Source organism: Phascolarctos cinereus, unplaced genomic scaffold (genome assembly GCF_003287225.1).
Source record: "Phascolarctos cinereus isolate Bilbo 61053 unplaced genomic scaffold, phaCin_HiC Scaffold_3;HRSCAF=262, whole genome shotgun sequence".
NCBI lineage: Eukaryota > Metazoa > Chordata > Mammalia > Diprotodontia > Phascolarctidae > Phascolarctos > Phascolarctos cinereus.
In genome coordinates, this window is record NW_027555736.1 from 104,683,041 (window position 1) to 104,703,530 (window position 20,490).

The window sequence follows — 20,490 nt, forward strand, 5'->3', positions numbered from 1 at the left end:
CTTTGACTAGAGCTCGCTTGATGACTTTGCCAATATCTTGTCTCCATTCAGGGATGTCAGGATTGTGGTAATCCAGATTGGGTGAGAATGACAGTAACTGTGACTGGAAATACTCTTCAGAGAAGGAGACAGAAAGAGAGACAGAGACACAGAGGTAGAGGGAGACAGGGAGAGACAGGGTGGGGTGGGGTGGGGAAATTAAGTTAGTCCAGTGACCATGCTACATTGAAGTTTGTACACCATCTAGTAATAGAAATTTGAATATTGAAAACAGGTTGATTCACTTCCATATGCCAACCCTCTTAATTCTGGACTATAAACATGTACTTGCTGTAAAAGATCCATTTTCTGAAATATACAAATTCTGAAAATAGACATTCTGTGTGAAATCCCAGAAGAGCAATACTCTTGCTGCAAAGGCTGATACCATAACAAACTTTACAAGAAGCCTTAAATAATGGGGCCAGGTAGAGACAACTTTACCACTCCACCATACTGTCCTCCTTTTTCTTGTACTTTTGCCTGTCCTCCCACTAAATGTCATAGATACTTAAAAACTGGATTAATAAGCATCACCAGGGTGGCTGGATCAACCAGACTGGACAGCCACATGGAGCCAGTGACTAGCCTACATATGCTCAAACAGGCCTAGGTACTTAGGAACAGTATTAGCCCAGGTCAAGGCATTCCTAACTCGATAATGTAGACAGCTACTTTCTTTTTCCTTTGGGAGAGTGACCCTTCCTCTATCAACGCAGACCAGCAACTTTTTGAACCCACCATCTCAGTATTCTTGACCTGGCATTTCTTTAACTCAGGATGCCTTGCAGTGTGTGGTCCCTACTCATCCACCCATTTGTTGTAACTATAGAGTCATGGGAAAAATTGTGTTTGCCAACAATTTATGGTCCAAACAACAGGGCAGGAGCTGTACTGATCTTATTGTCCTGTCCCCATTGTCGCTTTGTCCTAGCTCACTCAGAGGAGGAAAAGAGCTGGGGTTTGGCCTTTTACTCATTCTACAAAGGCTTCTACTGCCAGCTGGGGGAGGTGCGGAAGTGTAACTTTTGCTGAATGGCCGGGGCCCAACAGGAGACTAGATGGTAGTGCTTTGACTTTACCATGCACCGCGATATCTTTGGAATCTTGGATGAGGGCATTGCCAGCTGCCACCTGGACTGTTATGGTGTTCAATCCCTCAGAGGTGAACATGAAGGAAATGCTGCTGTTCAAGGTGATCAGGGGCTGGAAGACATCAAAGAAAAAAAAAACATCACTCATTCCCAGTTCCTGGAAGTCACTGGATTCTTCCCCTGATTTAATTCAAGAATACTTTAATCAGCATCTTATTCACCTGCCTCTCCCACGCCCCCATGGAGGCTTAATTCTTAATTAGTGAGATGAAATAAATTTAATTGGTACAACTTACTAGCAGCTGTGATTGAAAGAGTATAATGTAGGAGTAATAATAATAGTAATAATAATAGCATTTAAATAGCACTCGAATGTTTTTGAAGTAATTTTTAAAAATAATCCATTTTATTTTCACAACCACCCTCTGAGGTAGGTGCTACTATTATCCTCATTTTTTAGGTGGGGAAATTAAAGCAAATAGAGGTTATGTGACTTGCCCAGGGTTACAGAGCTGGTTAAGTGTGATGTGAGGTTTAAATTAAGGTTTTCCTGACTCCAGGACTACCACTCTATCCACTATACCACCTAGCTGCAATTGACTCAGACTCAGGAAACCTGAGTTTACATACTCCTTCCATCACTTAATCACGATAAAACTACTTAAGTTCTATGGGATTGGGAGAGTCATTTAACTCTTTTGAGCCTTAATTTCCTCATCTATAAAATGGAGATAATGATATTTGCCTTACCTCAGGGTGGTGTAAGAAAGAAATGAGTTAATAGCTGTAAAATCATTTCGCAGCCATAATATACTATTTAAAATATAAATGTAAGACATTAAAATTCCAGAAGGAATAATAATCATTTGATAATTATCCAGAAATAGAGGGAAGAATCTCCTGGCCTTTGGTGTGACAAAGACAAGTGTAGCTTTTCTATACTGTCCTCTATCTCTGATTCTGCAATAAAAGAATAACAATAGAATAAGGTATTCTTCATACAGGTCAAAGTTCTTCTACTACCTGATTGTTGAAGTCTAAAATGAGAGAGTGAGGACTATCTTGAGACACCTACTGCAGGTCCTTTAGTCAGGACCCCACCAGACCAGCCTTCTAGATTCTTTGGAAGGAAAATGATTCCTTCTCAATTTTCCTGCTTGCTTACTGACTCCCTGTCTCTTATCATAGAAGCAGAACATTTGAGAGTGGAAAGGGACCTCGGATGCCATAATACAAATAATAACTAGTATTTCTATAGTGGTTTAAAATTTGTAAGTACTTTGCACACATTATTATATCATCTGAGCCTCAAGTAGCTTCATGAAGCAGGACTACTGGTATTTTTATTCCCATTTTAAATATGAAGTAACTGAGACTCAGAGAGTTTGAGAGCTGAAGTGATAGCCACACAAAGGCAGGCCAAGGCAGCTTTTCCAACCAAGGTCCAGAATGCCATTCACAAAGCTATGCTATAGAACTTATCTCACAGAATTATAGGAATCCAACAAGATCATGGATATAAAGTCTCAAAGAAAGGAAGGGCAGGGAGCTTGCAAACTATTAACTAGGTGGCTTGACTCTGATGGCCAAGAGAGTTCTAGAATTTGCTAACAGAGCTCTATTATTAAAGAGAATAAAAACTGAGGCTGCAACAAGCACAGGTCATCTCAAATTCAATTAATTTACTTTTTTTGATGAGGTTACTAGAGTGGAAAATCAAGGGAATGCTGTATATATACTCTATATATGTATATGTGTGCGTGTGTGTATATATGTATATATGTGTATATACATGTGTGTACATATATATGCATGTGTGTGTGTGTGTGTGTGTGTATATGTATAGAGTTGATCTATATCTGGCATCATAGTATGCTATTCTTGGGGAAAAGATGGAGGAATATGAGCTAGAGCACAAGACAGTTAGGTGTTTTGGGACTGGTTGAATGGCCAAACTCAAAATGGGGGCTTGATGCAAATTCAACTTGGCAAGAGGTCTCCAATGCAGGCTGTACAAGGATCCATTCTTGGCCTTATGCTACTTAACATTTTTTTAAGAAAATCTTTGACTTGCTTATCAGATTTATAGTTGACACAAAGCAGGGAGGGATAGCTAATATACAAGTTGGCAGAGTCTGAATTTGAAAAGCTATTGGCAGGTGAGGGTATTGGACAGCATCTAAAAAGATTGAATTCAACAGAGATAAATGTAATATCTTGTATCTGGCTTTAAAAATATCAACTTCATAAGTACAAGATGGGGGAGGGAGGCATAACTAGATAGCAGTTTGCCTGGAAAAAAAAAAGATCCTGAGATATTAGTAGATTGCCGGCTATATGAGGGTCTAATTTGGCAGTCAAAAAAGCTAATGTCATTTTAGACTGATATATCTATATCTACATCTATATCTTTCTCTCTATGTGTATGTATATGCATGTGTGCATATACAATACACACATACCTCTATATATATACACACACAAATACATTGTGCACAGCACAATCCATCCATCCATGTCTTTCTATGCATGTACATATATGTATATGGATATGTGTGTATGTATGTGAGATACCTGCCTTACTCTATCCTGATGAGACCATTCTTAGATGACAGTTTCCTGTTGCAGAAGTACAATTTTAGGAACAACATTGATAAGCTGGAGAGGGCAAGGAGGGGGCAACTAGGATGGTGAAAGGCCTTATGTTTAGCCTGGAGAAGAAAAGCCTTAAGGGGTGTTTGGGGGGCAGAGAGGGAGGCATGATTATCAGGTTCCAGCATTTAAAGGACTTTCTTGCAGAAGACAGAATAGACTTGTTCTGTTTTGTGCCAGAGGATAAAAGTAGTGGAAATTGCAAAGGAGCAAATTTCAGATGGAATTAAGTAATAAAGGATCATAGGAAGCTCCTTCAGAGGCCATCTAGTACAATCTCATTTTATAGACAAGGAACTGCAGCCAAGACACTTGCCCGCAATCACACAGCCATCAAGTGTCTGAGGCAGGATTTGAACCTAGGATTTCCAGAGTGCAAGTCCCACACTCAACTATCCATTTCCTTGTGAAGAAATATTCTTAAAGTTTGAGGTTTTTAAAAGAGGAATAGATTGAATCAGAAGCTAGTAGATACTCTCTTTCATTGAAATCTTTACGTGAAGAGAGTCAGTCAATACACATTTATAGAAGGTCCCTGCTATCTATGGAATTCTGGGATTGATTTGCTCAAGATCACATAGGTTACAAGTAGCAGAGACTTAAGTTCAAAACCCTGTCTTTCAGCTGTCCATCTAGCATTCTTTCTACTTCATCACTAGGCTTTTCTACTCTTGGATTTATTATCAATCACTGCTCACGCCACTTCAGAAGCTGCATCAGTGCTGAGGTCAGGGCTGAAATTCAAAATTCATTCCCCTTGGGAGTGGGCAAGTTCTGCCCAGACAAAATCGTGGGTCCCTGTGACCTTCCACTATCCTGAGAAATTCAGGGACCCAAGCATGGGCCATAGGAAATCAGACAGAACTCTCCCAGTGGGTCAGCCAGCCCAGGCTCGGCACCAGGCCACATCAAATAAGACTGGGCAAGGTGCTTACGATGGCCTTTGGGCCATGAGCCACAGCCTTCCCAGACTAAGGAAATGGAGGCAACTAATTTTGTTTTTCTAAACTGCTTTTGTTTTTCATCAGCTGTTATAGCATCACGGCTGATTCCACTATCATCAGGAAGCTGGAACTCTCAACTGGCTCCTTGAGTTTTCAACCAGCCATTGATGTCTGGAGCCGCATGTTAAATTAAATCAAGTCTTTTAAGGTTCATTTGCTCAAATCTATTAGACAAGCAGACACATTTATTAAGCTGGACCTCTTTTAATTCCAGCAAATTGGCCTTTCAGAAGACTCCAAATCCAATGGACAAGCAATTGACTCATTTGAATCTGACTTCTAGACAGACAGGAGGGCGAGCTGCAATGATACCCTTTAAAACAATGCCTGGTTTGCAGTCCAGCCAGGTGTATGCCCCATCTACTGAGCACTCCTTGTGCGAGACAGGTAACAAGTCATCTACCGAGCTCAGGCAGCCAGCTGACAAATTAGTGAGTGACAATTTACTTAGGAAATTTCCACTTGACTAATGCGAATAGTGAGCTGCAAGTGAAATTTTTGTAGTTACCTACACCAAGTTGCCCCAGCATAACATACACCATACTCTGTGTTCATTTTAAAGTGCAAAAATATTTGGCTATTGCATATTACCCAGGATTTAAAAATAAGAACTCAATGTAAACAGATATTCCTAAATGATCAGGCCATGCAAGTGTGTCACCCTCCCACTCAAAACCTTTCACTGGCTCCCCATTGCTTATAAAATAAAATTCTAAAGAGGAGAGGAGAAGGGAGGGGAGGAGAGGAGAAGAAAGGGCAGGAGAGGGGAGAGGAGGAGACAGGACAGGACAGGATAAGAGATACTCCTGTTTATTATTCTACCCCTTATCTCAGGCTTCTAGAAATGGTGGAAAGCACAATTCTGGTGGCTAACCTTGGGGCAATCAGAAAATACCATTTCCATAGATAAATTATACCTTGTCAACACTAACAATCATTAACCTTCACGTCTGGAAAGTACCAAATACATTATGTAGTCCAACTTCCTCATTTTACAGATGTGGAATTGTGGCCCAGACAAGTTAGTGTGCTTACCCAAGGTTATATCACTATTAACTTTATTGGAACATAAGAGACCTTAATAATCATTGAATCCAACCACTTCATTTTACAGATGAGGAAATTGAGGCCCAGAGAATAGAACTGACTTTTCCAGCATCACCCAGGAAGGAAGTGGCAGAGTTGAGATAGAAACCCACATCTTCTGATTCTAATTATTGCTATTTCTACACTACAACTCTGTGACAGAGGCAAGGAAGAGCAATCAGATCAGCCCTCTGTCTCCTAATCCTATGTTCTTTTTATTACATCATGCCAGCTTTCACTGTATATTGCACCATCTTTTTAAGTGCACAGTTCTTATTTAGGTATGTGTGTGGTTTTGGTGTTTTTTAGGATCCAAATTTTAAAATAATCATCACAAGAGCCAGGGTCCCATCACACTAAAAGTAACTTAGGAAAATACAATGATAATTTCATGAAGAGAGATGAAAATCACTCAAGTTTGTTGTCAGTCACTGTTGTTTCCATCCCTGTGTTAGTGATGGGAAGATTCTAAACCACCCTTCAACATTAGCTGATATCAGAGACCCTTAAAACATGCTCAAACCTTAGTGCTGTTGCCAAACCACCAGAAATAGGTGAGGGTTCCCAGCTGGCTGGGCCAGACAACTGCAGTGACGTTGACCTCTTTATTCCTGATGGCTACGAAAGGAACACTAAGATGGACATGTTCCACAGGACCTAGAAGAATGGGAGGAAACAATTTAAAAGCTTGTCTTCCTAGAGCGGGCTATCCAACATTACCAATACCCTCGTTGCTCCCCTACCCTCAAGGTTTAACAATATCTCATAGCCATCATTCCAAACATGCCCAAATAGAAAGTGTACTCCCATCAAGAAGAGGAAATTTGGATGAAGAGAACTCTGACTTAATAGGAAATGTGTCGACAATCTTATTCATGTACTTGTTTAGATTATTTTGGTTTGAAGTAATCTCTGAGGGTTCATGGACTCTAAATAAAACCTTCTTGGGTGATCACCTACACATTCTAGCTTATCCACAAATACTCATTGAAACTTTCAGCTCAAGGACAAAGTGAGTTTGCTAGATACACAAGCCAATAAACAAAGTGAGAAGTCGCTGTCATTTTTTTCTCCGGTGATTTGTGGGCATTGCGATTTGGGTCAACGCATTGTATGGGAGGGACGGTTTTCTCATTATCATCCTCCTCCAAGTCATTATCATCCTCCACTGGCCCCTTGTCCGCAGTCCTCTGCAGTGCCCACACTGGTGGGTGGGTCTTTGTTAGGAGACAAAGGGAGCGCTCAGCTAGGAAGAGAAACTCAAGCAGAATTCCCAAGCTTGGATTAAGCCACCCACCAGGAGAGTAACCATCTATCCCTTACTGCACTCATAAAGCAGGTGTGAGCAGCAGCACATTTAAGGCAGCCAGCAATCAGAATGCTAGGAACACATCTAATGCATACCAATGGAGAATTTTAATTTAGAGCATTTGGGAAATAAAAGGAGGACAGGAAGATGCAGGTGGGAAAATGCAAATGCTTCAGTTTTACATTTAGTTGGGTAAATGTTCCCCAATCTTGTTTTATTTTTATGCTGAATTAAATTAAAATGCTTACTGCTTCTGTTCAGGATGTATTAGATAGACTCTCCAAGGCTTTCCAGTGATGGAGTTTGATTTGACTGAAATGGGTTGAGGAGGGGGTGAGGGAGAGTTCCCATGATGATGCCATTCTAGTGCACGTATCCCAGAGTTGGTTAACATATCTGCCTGGGTGGCAGCTGTTCTAATGCAAAGGGACATTATCTTTCACGTCTAAAGTAAGGACCATATTCTCATCTCTTGGATGAGGGGGCATGTATGGGGGGGGGTACCCAAAGCTTTTCAAGCCTTATAATCTTCACTATTTGTATTCATAGGGGTCAGAAAAAGTACTAGATTAGAAACCAGGAGACCTAGCTTCTTGTCCTAGATCTGGCCTAGTCTTCCCTGAAATAGCTTGGACACACTGCTCAATCTCTCAGTTTTCCCAACTTTAAAATGGGGCCGTAGCAACAACTTGTGCTTCTTTCCTAATAGTGACATTACCATTACTATCAGTATTGCTGATTGAGATGGGGAAGAACTTCTCCAGAAGGCAAAGAGGAATTTTTTTTGAGAGCTCAAAAGATAATTTGAATTCTCTTGGCTTTTTTAATGTGAAAAGAGGTAAATAGGCATGACCTGAGACCCTGGGAATTTCCATTACTTTGGCCATCCTAGGCACTCTGCTCAACCTTCATTAAGTTTGTCCAACCTTGTCCTGAGAAGATACAGCTGGATGTTCTGGGTAGTCCAAGAGTTCTAACAAGGACTTCCCTAAATTCACATCAAGGGCAAAAGCTATTGGCTATCAGTGGGATTGACCAGTATTGATCAGCATGACTCATTCTCATGGATGGAGGTATGAGTTATGTCAGTGAAAAATCTCAAATAACAGGAATGAGACAAGGACGCTTTCAGCATAAGGAAGAATGCAAGCTTGCCTCAAAGCTAGAGATAAGCTATGAAGTATGTGAAAGGGAAGAGGGCAAAGAGAAGTTCAGGTGAAAATGAAAATGACAAGCTCCTGAAAACTCTCACCATCAAATAGTGATCCCTCTGATAAAATCCAATAATCCATGAGAAATTGGTTATTATGGGCAGCTAACAACTACTTTTGTTAGCTAATGGCCCAAGGTGAGGCCAAGAGCAGTTACCGCTCTAATAACTGGCTGTTAGAAGCAGCCATGATTGATTTTGAGGGAATTATGAGCATGATAAAATTTTCAAGGAACATTTCCTCCTTCTTGCACATAACTTGCAGCATAAACCTGCTTCACTTCTGACTGGCTATTGCCATCAAGAAACTTCAGACCAGTCTCCCCACAAGTGAGGACCACACCCAAAGGAAATGTGCATGCCAAAGGAAGGGATTTTAGGGGTGGGGAAAGTGTTTGAGTGTGTGTATGTGTGTGTGTGTGTGTGTGTGTGTGTGTGTGTAGTATTGTCCAGGGGTAAGGAATCTTTGGCCTCCAGGCCACATGGGTCTAGGTCCTCAAGTGCAGCCCTTTGACTAAATCCAAACGTCAATAGGGATTTGTTCTATAAAGTTTGGATTCAGTCAAAGGGCCCCACTTGAGAACCTAGAGGCCACAGACTCCCCACCCCTGGATGTATATGCTTTCTTTATAGACTATATGTTGTATATATGTATATTATATATTACAGTATATAAATATGTCTATGTGTGTACATATACACACAATATACATGTTTCTGTGTACGTATGTATATATACACACATATACATATATGTGGGCAGCTAGGTGGTGCAGTGGATAGAGAGCCAGGCATGAAGTCAAGAAGACTTGAGTTCAAATCCGGCCTCAGAAACTTACTAACTATGGGACCCTGAGCAAATCACCTAACCCTGTTTACCTCAGTTTCCTCATCTGTAAAATAAGTTGGAGAAGAAAACGGCAAACCACTCAAGCATCATTGCCAAAAAAGAATTCAAATGAGGTCATAAAGAGTTGGACACAACTGAAAACGACTGACAACCAACAATACACAGACACATACTGTAAACTTGTATGCAATGAAATAAAGCTTTCTGAACTCAGTCAATTTTTTTATGTCAAGCAAGATGCAATCTAAAATAATAATAATTGAAATAATATATGGAGTTTTAAGATTAATAATTAATTAGATACATTATCTTATAGTTCTCACAATAGTGTTATAAAGGAGGTAAAAAAGATATTATTATTATTATTACTGCTACCATTTTACAGATGGAGAAACTGAGGTTCAGAGAGGTTACGAGACTTGCCCAGGTTCACACAGCTAGTAAGCCAGTAAGGTATGATGTAAATCTGGGTTCCCCATCTTTGCCACCTCTCTTGCTGCCTCTAGTGGAAAGGAAATAGCCCAGTACTTTGATAGGAATTTACAAGTTTCCCTGGCATTTGTTGCAAGAGGATTTGTCCTGAAATACATGTGGCTATAAGCATTAAGCATTTATGAGTTATATCTTTTTAAAAAATAAGAATGCCTTTTTTAAAGCCTTTCTCCTACTTTCACAGAAATAATGGTTTGCTTTGCTTTATATTGTCTGCAGTCATTATGGCCAGAAAATGGGTTTGACTTTTTAAAAGTGAGTGTTTAGGGCAGTTGCCTGAGTATACATGTGGGACCCTGTGTATGCACATGCTTATGGGTACATGAGTTTAATAAACGTATGTGTAGGGAAAGGTAGAATCATTGGGAAACATGTCTTTTCAAAAACTTTCATGTCATAAGGATTTAAGTTAAGCATCATGAAATTTTAGTTGATTTCTCAAAGTCAGGGTTAATTTGTGGCCTCACATCTCCCTGACATTAGTTCTGATCAGGAAAGGTACCCCTGAATCCTGAGGTGGAATTTGTCTTTAGAGCCAAAACAGATTAGAGGAGACAGAGATACTTAGAAGCAAACCAATCAAATTCAGTTAACAGCTTCCCTCTCCATAGTTCTACTCTCCAGAGGTCTCCTTTCTCTAGGGTCTAACTTAAAAGCCAAGGAGAAAGCTTAAAAGGTTAGTGAATAGTCAAAATAGATATAAAAAAGTCTACATAATAAAATTATATTCCCTCATCAGATATTCCTTACAATCCTCATTCAGAGATTATTGACGCTTACTTTGCCTATAGTTCTAACAAGCCCATTTTCTGATGTCTTCCCCTATATGGATTAGAAGCAAGAAAAAAATAAATGAGGAGAAAGGAAAAGATCAAATGGTGTCCCTGAAAGGAAGACTGAGGGAGGTGTGACTGAAACTGGAGCAACAGTATATACATATATAAACACATATACATATATATATATATATATATATATATATATATATATATATATATATATATATATTAATTATATATTATAATTTATGCATGTGATTTACCAAAAATCTTTGCTCAATTCTAAGCTTTAATAACTTCAGAAGTATAAATCCTACAAACTTACAAAAAATATTGGTGAGGTTAATTATTAAATTTTTAAAGTATAGATATGTTTCTTATTAAAATTCAATGTAACCACCGTCCTGCATTATGCATTGCTCTAGTTAACTGTAAAACCTTTCATCAGCTTGCTGTTAAGTGACTGAATGGACTAAATCTATAATGTTAGCCTTAATATTATCCTAAGAGTGAGGTTTTAATGCATATACACAGTTTTGATGTGACCCCATAAGAAAGTCTAATGAAGACAGATCACATGACCAAGTTGCCCAAGCAACAGTACTTCCTCTCTGTCAATCCATCGGTCTGAGACACACAATGTAAAATGTCCCATCTTGTTAAATTTAGAATTAAAAATGTATTATTCAAAATTTACAAAACTATATTCATATAAAAGGAATTTAGGTAATTACATTTTAAAATAATTTTTGGTAAGTTTGTCACATATATATTTCTGAAGTTATTAAAGTTTAAGACTCTGCTAAGCTTTTTGGGAAACCATATGTATGTATATGTGTGTATATATGTGTATGTACATACCTATGTGTGTGTATATATACATATATGTATATATATACACACACACACACATATATATACACAAATATATAACTATATTTATAAAATGTGCCTCTGTAAGACATATAGACCCATATAGTACATATATACATACACACACATCTGTGTATGTATAACTACTTACAAATACAAATGAATATCCCAGCATTCTATCTACTGCACCAGCACCACCTAGTACAGGTATGATCATCCCCATTTTTTTTTTCAGATGAGAAAACTGAGGCTCTTGACAATAGTCACATGGCTAATAAAGATCACAGTCAAGATTCAAATCCAGGACCTTCCCAACTCCATGGCCAATATTTATTTCCTGCTTATAGCATGCTGCCTCTCATATGTGTGTATATGTGTGTATACATATGTGTGTACATATGTATATATACATACAGAGAGAGAGAGAGAGAGAGAGAGAGAGAGAGAGAGAGAGAGAGAGAGAGAAACAGTAATAAAAGAAAAAAAATAGTGTAGAAGTCTGAAGCCATTTATTGCAGGGGTAAACAGTCTTCTCATACCCAACATCAGCCTCTGAGGGCATCATTGAAAAGCAGAAATCAACAGCTAATGATGCCCCTGGAGTCTCCAAGAAAAGGTTAAATTTCAGCCAGTATTCTCAATGTAACAGTGCAGGGAAGGGTGAGATATGTTTTTGAATCATTTCCATGCCAATGGTTAAATTTTCTGAAGAAAGTTTCATGTTTATAAACCCTAGGAAATCATAAAAAAAAGTTGACTTCCTAAAATGACCTTCTCCAAAGGGTCCTGAAGAGTCACAGTGTTACTGTAATAACACTAATTTCTACTTTAACACAATATGAAGGGAATGGGAAAGTAATGATCAATACAGAAGCCTGATATTTGTAGAATTCAGACATGATTTACTCTCCATCAGAGGAGTAGCATTCAGCCAAGTCCACACCTTACCTGTAAGCTGCAAAGCTCAGTCCCATCCCTACCCCCCCAGCTTTGAACTCTGGGCATGGGAAGGATGGAGCAGGGGAGGTGGGAAAGCTCTGAGGGGGCTGTATTTGTTCACCTACTTACAAACCACATGTAGGAAGAGGACAGCAGTATCCGAGCCCAAGTGGTTCTCCGCGTAGGCCGTCACCTGGAAGATCCCTGCGCTCTTGTACACATGTTTGATGCCATCTTCAATGGGGCTGAAGTTAGCGTAGGACACAGCAATCCCATCTCCAAAGTCTAACTGAATGTTTGTCCTCTGGAGATCGCCCTGCAGGAGGGAACATTGCCTTGGGCTGATGAAGTGATTTAGGCTTTACTTATTCTTCATGCTTCTTCCTCTAGCTTAAATTGGACAAGGTGGGCATGCAGGAAACCACCCTTTACTCCATCAACCCTCAGCAGCTACCTTGGCCTGCTCTTAGGACACTAGGGAACTCCAAGGCCATGATCCTCAGGGAGCCTATTAGAATTCCCCTGCATCAGGCCCATGCAAAGGTCATCGAGGCTATACCTGACACCAGGGCTGGCAGCTTTCTTTCCCCAATGACGCAAAGCATATGTAAGTACTCCCTAAATGGGAAGGAACTGAGGGCATCAATGAATATTTCAAGGTCACAAGACACTTCAACATCTGGCCACAAGCTTCTTCCAGTTTTATCTCCTATTCTCACCCTAGGAGATGCTCTGCTCGAACCAGGATGGTGTACTTAGGATTCAAACACATCTTCTTTTGCTAATGACACTAGGTGGCATAGGCATTATCATTCTCATTTTTTACAGATGAAGAAACTCAGGCTTTGAGGGGTTAAGTAACGTGTCGGTGGTCACACATCTGGTAAACATTAGAGCCAGGATTCGAAACTCCTCTTCTGCTTATAGCATGCTGCCTCTCATTATTATCACCTGGCTAAATGCATGACGGAATGGATGACTCTTTATAGCAATGCAATCTTATAAAGCACTTTATAGGCATTACCTTATTTGATTCTCACAACTGTCCTGTAAGGTGGGTGGTGTGGCTATTATTATTCTCATTTTAAAGATAAAGAAACTGAGTCCCAAAGAGGAGAAGTGACCTCCCTAGGATCATACACCTATGTCAGATTCATGCTGACATGTGGAAAAGCAAAGATGAGCAGAAAGAATAAGGGGAGAGTGATCAGGGGTGGAGGAGCCAAGAATTCACATCTCTGCTGACAATCCAATTTCCTTAAGTTCCAGGGAACTCCACAATGACAATGACAACCCTTTACCTTACCTTCCAAATGGCATAGCTTCTGTTGGGCCCCTGCTACCAAGTACTCAACCTACAGTCTGTATGAGGACAGGGCAAACCATGGCTTCCTCAAGGATCTCCTTCAAGATCACAGTTATCAGAGATGGAGGGGTCCTTAGCTGATTAGCTTCATGCTAAAGATGAGGAAACTGAAACTCAAGAAGGCCTTGAAGTCATGTTCTAGGTAGTGAGGTGGCAAGAAGCAAAGGAAGGATCTGAACCCAAAGCTCTCAGCCTCTGAATCCAGAAAACTCTTCGAGGAGCTATGGGCAATCACTGGTTACAAATGTGGGTTGGATCTCTGTTCCAGATGCTTCATTCCTTTGTCAGTTGGACAGAGGCACATTAGCTGATGCCGGCAGGGTTTACAAAGCACTTTACAAACATTATCTCATTTGATTTTCAATACAACGGTGAGATAGGTTTTCCAGGTATTATTATTCCCACTTAACAGATGAGGAAACTGAGACTCAAAAGTTAGGTGACTTGCAGAGGGTCACACAATCTATAAGTATCAGAGTCCAGATCTAAACCAGGGTCTCTCCTAGCTCCAAGCACTTGTATTTCTCAGGATAATTCCACTTTGCTCCCTTGTGAGTCTAGCACATACACCAATTATCAAATGAACTGAGGGAGAGAGCCCAGAGTCAAAAAGTCCCTCTCTCCTCCCTCATCACAAATGCTGCATATTCCATTTATATTCTTTATGAAAAGAGGTGGAGCAAAAGAGGGAAATAAATTTCTCAACAATGGGCCATTGGCACCAATTACTTTTCCTAGAGAATGACTGTGAGTCCCAGACTCTTTATCCTGCCTCCTTCCCAACAGCACCTTGCCTAAGTATGAAATACTGATAGATGCTTCCCAGCCCCCACACAATGTCAACTATCTATGAGTTTATGAAAATAAATTAAGGTGGAAATAAACTGGCAGCCTTTCAAAAGGATAAGATTGGGGCTCTACCAAGCCATTCAAGAGTCACCTTTCTTAGCTCTGGCCCTTAAAACTCCCCAAATGGAAATGTGATGCTGACCTTTTCCAAAGCCCCTAACTCTTTCAATCAAGTTTCTGGACAGGGAGATAAATGCCAATTGGACAGTTCAGATAATACACCTCACAAGCCCAGTTCATGTTGAGTCTGCTTTTAAAAATCCCCAAAGCACTCTGCCTTTGGAGAAAAAAAAATTCAGTTTGTTCACTTCCCAAGAACCCCAAAGCACAGAGCAATTTGCATGTAAATTTTTAGGACTTTGTAAATCAAAAATCCCACGTGCAGCCTCACAAGACCAAATGGCACTTATATTTTCCATGACCATAGAATAAGTAAAGTGGTAGCTGGAAAGACAAAATGATCTAGAGTGGAAAGTGCACCATATGTGGGGACAAAATGCTTGGGCTCATATCCTAGCTTTGGCAACTACCTTGCTGATTCTCAGTTTTCTCATCAGGGAAATGGGGATAATGAATTTGGATTACAAATTTCACAGGATTATTGGAAAGAAAATGCATATGAATTGTAAAGTGCTATAGAATGTAAACTGTGTTATTGCTATTGTCATCATCATCATCATTATTACCATTGTTTGTATAGTCAATAAGACTATTCCCCACCCCCAGTCCAAAAGTGACCATGGGCATTTTGGTTTCACTGACCAGTCTGGGAAACATGTAAATGAAATCTATAATTGCTAGAGGAAAAAGCAAAACAAAAACTTTATACCATATTTAAAAAGGAATTTTTAGTAACATAACTTCCCATCCCCATTTTTGAAAACTTAGAGAATATAAGGTAGGAGTATTTCAGAATGTGACAATCCATTCAGGGATTTTTTTCTTAAGCTAGGCAATGGGGTTAAGTGACTTGCCGAGGGTCACACAGCTAGTAAGTGTTATGTGTCTGAGGCCGGATTCGAACTCAGGTCCTCCTGAATCCAGGGCCAATACTCTATCCATTGTGCCACCTAGCTGCCCCCATTCAGGGATTTCCCAAGAGAGGCTAGAGTTTGAAGTGAGGGTAAGAAAGATGGACTGTGGGAGCTCAGAGTAACACAAAGGAAAGCTTCTATTTCTTTCGTGTGACATATATAATCTGATGGTAAGAAAAATTCTATACACTGAGCAGTCCCAAAAGGGGAATTCTGGGAAAGGGGACATTCTGATTCCTCTCCCTCATGAAATAATCTGATGCCACCGAACTGATACCAAATCAGCTTCTATTTCCCCTCCCAGAACCAGCACCCTGCCATTCTTTCCACTTTCTCTCCTCTCAAAAGTTCCAGCTAGATCCCCTAGGCTTGTCTTTTCTGCAGGCACCCAGCAACTAATAAGATCCATGTCCTCATCTAAGCAGAAAGAAATGTCACTTCCACGTGTCTCAGTTTCCATGTCAAAGTTTGGAACATACCTCCTCCATGAGGATGACGAAGGTGGCATTGTGCCCTTGCTCAGCCACCAGCCGCCCGTCCACAGTCACCACGTGGAGCCCCCGTGGAGCCTTGCCTGGGCACTGCTGGGATTTAGCGGTGTACTTCTCCCTCAGCCCATCTGTGCAGTTGTTAGACACAATTCTCCGGTACCTGGAGGTATTGACATTATGGTTTTGTTTTCTGGTTCATGTTTATGTGTGTATGTGTGCATGTGTGTGTCTGTGTGTTTAAAGAAAAGAGACTTCTCATAGCGGCTGAGGCCAAGCTTTCCTTATAAAGCTAAACAAACAACGAGGAGTATCCATCCTTCATCCTAGGGAAAAGCAGCTCTGTATACATTGCTATTGATTGGTTCTACCTGGAGATCTGTGGCTCATGCTGCTGAACCGAGAAAGGAAAATCAATGTGTGAATCACATGGAACATGGACAGAGGCTACTGAGTGGATCATGTCGGGCTCTTGGGATGAGAGTATGCTGCCTTCCCTCTCCTGGGGCCTCCTCCTGCTCCTTCCCATGCAGAAACGGACCACGGTCCAGTTACTGCGCCTGCTCCTGCCTCTGATTACAGAAAATATTGTTTTGCCCCTGTGGGGCCCTTCTGTCACCTAACAGCTCTCACTTTAAAGTCATCAGGTTGGTTTATAGCATTTTGTGGCACCCTTTCTGACACCATCCTCGATATTTCATTTTCCTCATAGTGGGATTGATAGACTTTAAACAGAAGTTCAAATGTGAGGCTCCTATTCAATGGAACCACTCTGGAACAATCCCCAAGATAACTAGAGGAGCAAAGGGATCTCAGAGCTGGAAGGGACCTTGAGAGGTCATCTAGTCCAACCCCCATTGTCAAGGACCTCACTAGAGCAGGTCAGATCCTATTCCCTGACCACTGCTGCAGAAATAAAACCACAGTGCCTCACTGGACCTCAGAGAACACCTAGTCTAACCTCCTTGTTTCCGAGCTGAGTCCCAGAGAGAAATGCCTTGCCCAAGATCATACAGGGTTGGGAAACCTGCAGCCTCAAGGCCACATGTGGTCTTCTAGGTCCTTGGGTGCGGCCTTTTTGACCAAGTCCAAGTTTTACAGAACAAATCCTGTTAGTAAGGGGATTTGTTCTGAGAAGTTTGGATTCAGGCAAAGGGCTGCACTTGAGGACCTGGAGGGCCGCATGTGGCCTCGAGGTTCCTCACCCCTGATTAGGATATCAGCAGTAGAGCTTAGAGTAGAAGACAGAGATGCTGATGTTGTCTCCACCACACTACACTGCCTCTCTCTCAAATAGAATACTATGTAGCTGGTCTTTCCAAGTTATCCTCACCCCACTCCACCCCACCCTCAGCTGTTAGTGCCTTCCTCTCTACTAAGGTCCCCTTCCTTTTACTCTATAATGTGTCTTGTAAGTTCTCATCTGTGCATGAGTCATCTCTCTTATTAGAATATAAGCTCCGTGAGGACAGGGACTTTCTTTTGCTCCCCAGGACTTAGCACAGTGCTTGGAACACAGTCAGCACGTAATAAATATGTTCATTGATTGAGAGCTCAACTTTATTCTAATGCTACGGCCTATAACAAAGTGCTTTCTGTAACTCCTAATGCATTAGAATGCCACGCCTCAGTCCAAAAAGACCCTTTAGTATGCAAGTAAATATGTTTCATTCATATTTATTTTTTTCTGAATAGCCCAACATGAATTATTGCTACTGGCCCCTGGCATGTAGCTGTCTGCAAGGTAAGAATATAGTAGTGTCAATCTAGGACGATGTTCACTTAAAAGAGACCCAGGTTCTTCCCTTGCATGCCAGGGCTAATTAATCTGTTAGGACCATTCAAATGGTCCTCACTCAAGGGGCATCCAGAGGATCAAGGGAGGCAAAGAATGAAATGCATCCTGGGACTTCCTATCTGTCATTCAGCATGGCTAACTAGCTCACCAACACTTAGGACAAAGCTTCTAATGACGGGGTCTGTAACTAGGATCTGAGATAAGGAAACTAGAAAGAACAGAAAGGAACAAAGCCTTTTCCATGAGCGGGCATGCCTCACATTACCCCTCCCGCTTATTTAATCACGCTTTCATAGATGAAAGCCCATTCTACTGATTTCTATGACTGCCTTATACATGGCACGTCTTCATTTAGGAAGAATAGTCAAATGTTCATTGAACATTAAACATTTCTGCCTCAGCTAGGCTTCCCTCCTCTAAACCCAGATTCTCTGTTATGGAGTTAATAATTATAAACCAATGTTCAAGTGCAAATTGGGTAGAGGATGGTGCCTACTATTTATAGTCATTCTGTGATAAATCCTTCTGTAAAAAGAAGAAATTCTCCCTGAAGTATTTGATTGGAAAGTTAGGGTCGTTAGAATGTAGAGGAACGTCACAGGCTTGCACTTGTGTAGACACACACACACACACGCACACACACACATAAACAATAACAAAATGTTACAGGGTTCACTGAAACAGCATCATAAATAGACAGATTTCATGTAGCCAAAATTCAGAACATGAAAGTTTTAAAAAGCATTTTATAGACAAATCTGATGATATATTTTTATAGTGATAGTGATATTTTATTTAAAAAGAAACAATAAAATAAACATCCTTTTAGTGTTTTGTATGATTGGCCAAGTGGCACCAGAGTGAAATTTTGGGATATGGAGGGATTTGGTTATCATGAAGCATTGTGAAACAGTGTTGGTTATATCAGGTTATATAATTTTTAACAAGTCATTTCCCCACTTTGGACTTCAGTTTCCTCATTCTGAAAAAGAGGAGGGGGCATAGATGTGATGATCTCTAAGGTCCTTCTGGCTTTGAATCCTTTAAGGCCAAGTTATGGCTAAATTTAGTTGGCTTAAAATGGTGTCAACCCATAAATGTGGCTGGAATTTATAACAGTCTTTTTCTAACAAAGACCAGGGCATACTACGTAAAATATTCTTTTGTGGGCAAGTTGCCCATTAGCAACCACTGCCTCTGAGGTTAGCTCCCTGGACCACCCTTTCTCAACCCCAAAAACTGTACGAGAGGCTGACAGACAACGTAACCAGTCTCAGCATTTCTCTGTCAATGAAAAAACAAGCCTATGAGCTGAAGCTGCCTGATATATAGTTTGAATCTCCTCAATCTCAATGCCAAGTGTCCTTAAACCAGAGATCAGCCCCGAGGAGCAGCTCTGTCAGAATCAAAGCACTAACCTTGTCAAGCTTTGGCTCACGTTTGTTATTTTGCAGAACAATTCCAACCCCTTTCTCTCCTTGAGCCCCCTTTTCATCTTCCCAGGTAGCAGTGGGTAATATTCATGCTGCTATAAAGCTGAGGAACTGAGAGGTACAGAAAGGCAAGTGACTTGTTGGAAATCACAGAGAGTTTGTTAAAGAAAGAAGCTGGCATAGGAGAGCTGGACTCATAACTCCCAGGTCAATGTTGACTATATTCAGATACTGTGACTATTTGGCAGGTCTGCTGTGGGTCATCAAGGAGGAAAGCTGGGGTAGAGAGAATAAATCCCCAAGAGTTGTTTAAGCTCCTGATAGAATCATTGAGGGGAGAACAGACAGATGCAAATGAATAGATATTACACGTACACATATGCACACGCACACGTTCTCACATACACACACACATAATTTGAGTATTACAGAAAGTATCCAAATGTTACATTTCCAAGATCTTCTTATCTAAAATCCTAGGACACTCTGTTACTCCAGAATTCAGTATGTCACCGAATGTCACTTATGACCATTTTTTTTTGCCAAAGGATCTAGAAATAAGCCAACCGATTCTTTGCCAGAGAGAGCTGAAAGAGCTTGGCTTGATGGTGCCAACTCCACCACACAAGGACAAATGTCACAAAGTCACCAAAATCAGGTGCTGGTCAGTTTGATCACCTGCATGGAAAGACTACCCCAAACTCACCTCCTCTATCCCTCACTGTCAGCACAATGTTATCGTAAACATCCTGGCTGCCAGGGTCTCTCTCCTGCTCATAAAGAACTTTAAGGAAGAAATCTCTGCAATGTTGCCCAGTTGTCTCTTCCTAACAAGCCCTAAACATACGCTCTTCTTATTACAACTGCACCTCACCTTGCCTTGTTGCAACTTAGACAAGGGTCCAGAAGAGAGCCAGAAGTGAGCAGCCCCGGCACTTACCCAGTGCTGTTGAGGTAGCTCTGGCCAAGGCTGCAGTCCTTTGATGGAGAAGACGGGTTGTACCAGAAAGCAGGGACGCACTGGTTATCTCCGTGTCTCTCATAGCCATAATCACTGGAGGGGGGAGAAGCAAATGTTTCATAATGGCACGTGGATGTGGATGTCTATACACACATGCATATACATTTATAGACCAATGTGTAAACTAATGCATATTCACATCAGCGGTGCAGTGGATAGGACTCCAGCTCTAGA

The 20,490-nt window shown here is 40.8% G+C and overlaps 1 protein-coding gene across 1 annotated transcript in view; it reads right to left on the reverse strand.

The window, feature by feature from the left end:
• SORCS3 (sortilin related VPS10 domain containing receptor 3) overlaps nucleotides 1–20,490 on the reverse strand; it is a 670,210-nt gene that overhangs the window by 15,015 nt on the left and 634,705 nt on the right. Inside the window, exons 17-22 of the mRNA XM_020987979.2 lie at nucleotides 20,236–20,349; nucleotides 16,056–16,227; nucleotides 12,457–12,643; nucleotides 6,399–6,532; nucleotides 1,122–1,245; nucleotides 2–114 (exon numbers count right to left, since the gene is read on the reverse strand). Of these exons, the coding sequence (XP_020843638.1) occupies nucleotides 2–114; nucleotides 1,122–1,245; nucleotides 6,399–6,532; nucleotides 12,457–12,643; nucleotides 16,056–16,227; nucleotides 20,236–20,349 (844 nt within the window). The remainder of the gene's footprint in view (nucleotide 1; nucleotides 115–1,121; nucleotides 1,246–6,398; nucleotides 6,533–12,456; nucleotides 12,644–16,055; nucleotides 16,228–20,235; nucleotides 20,350–20,490) is intronic.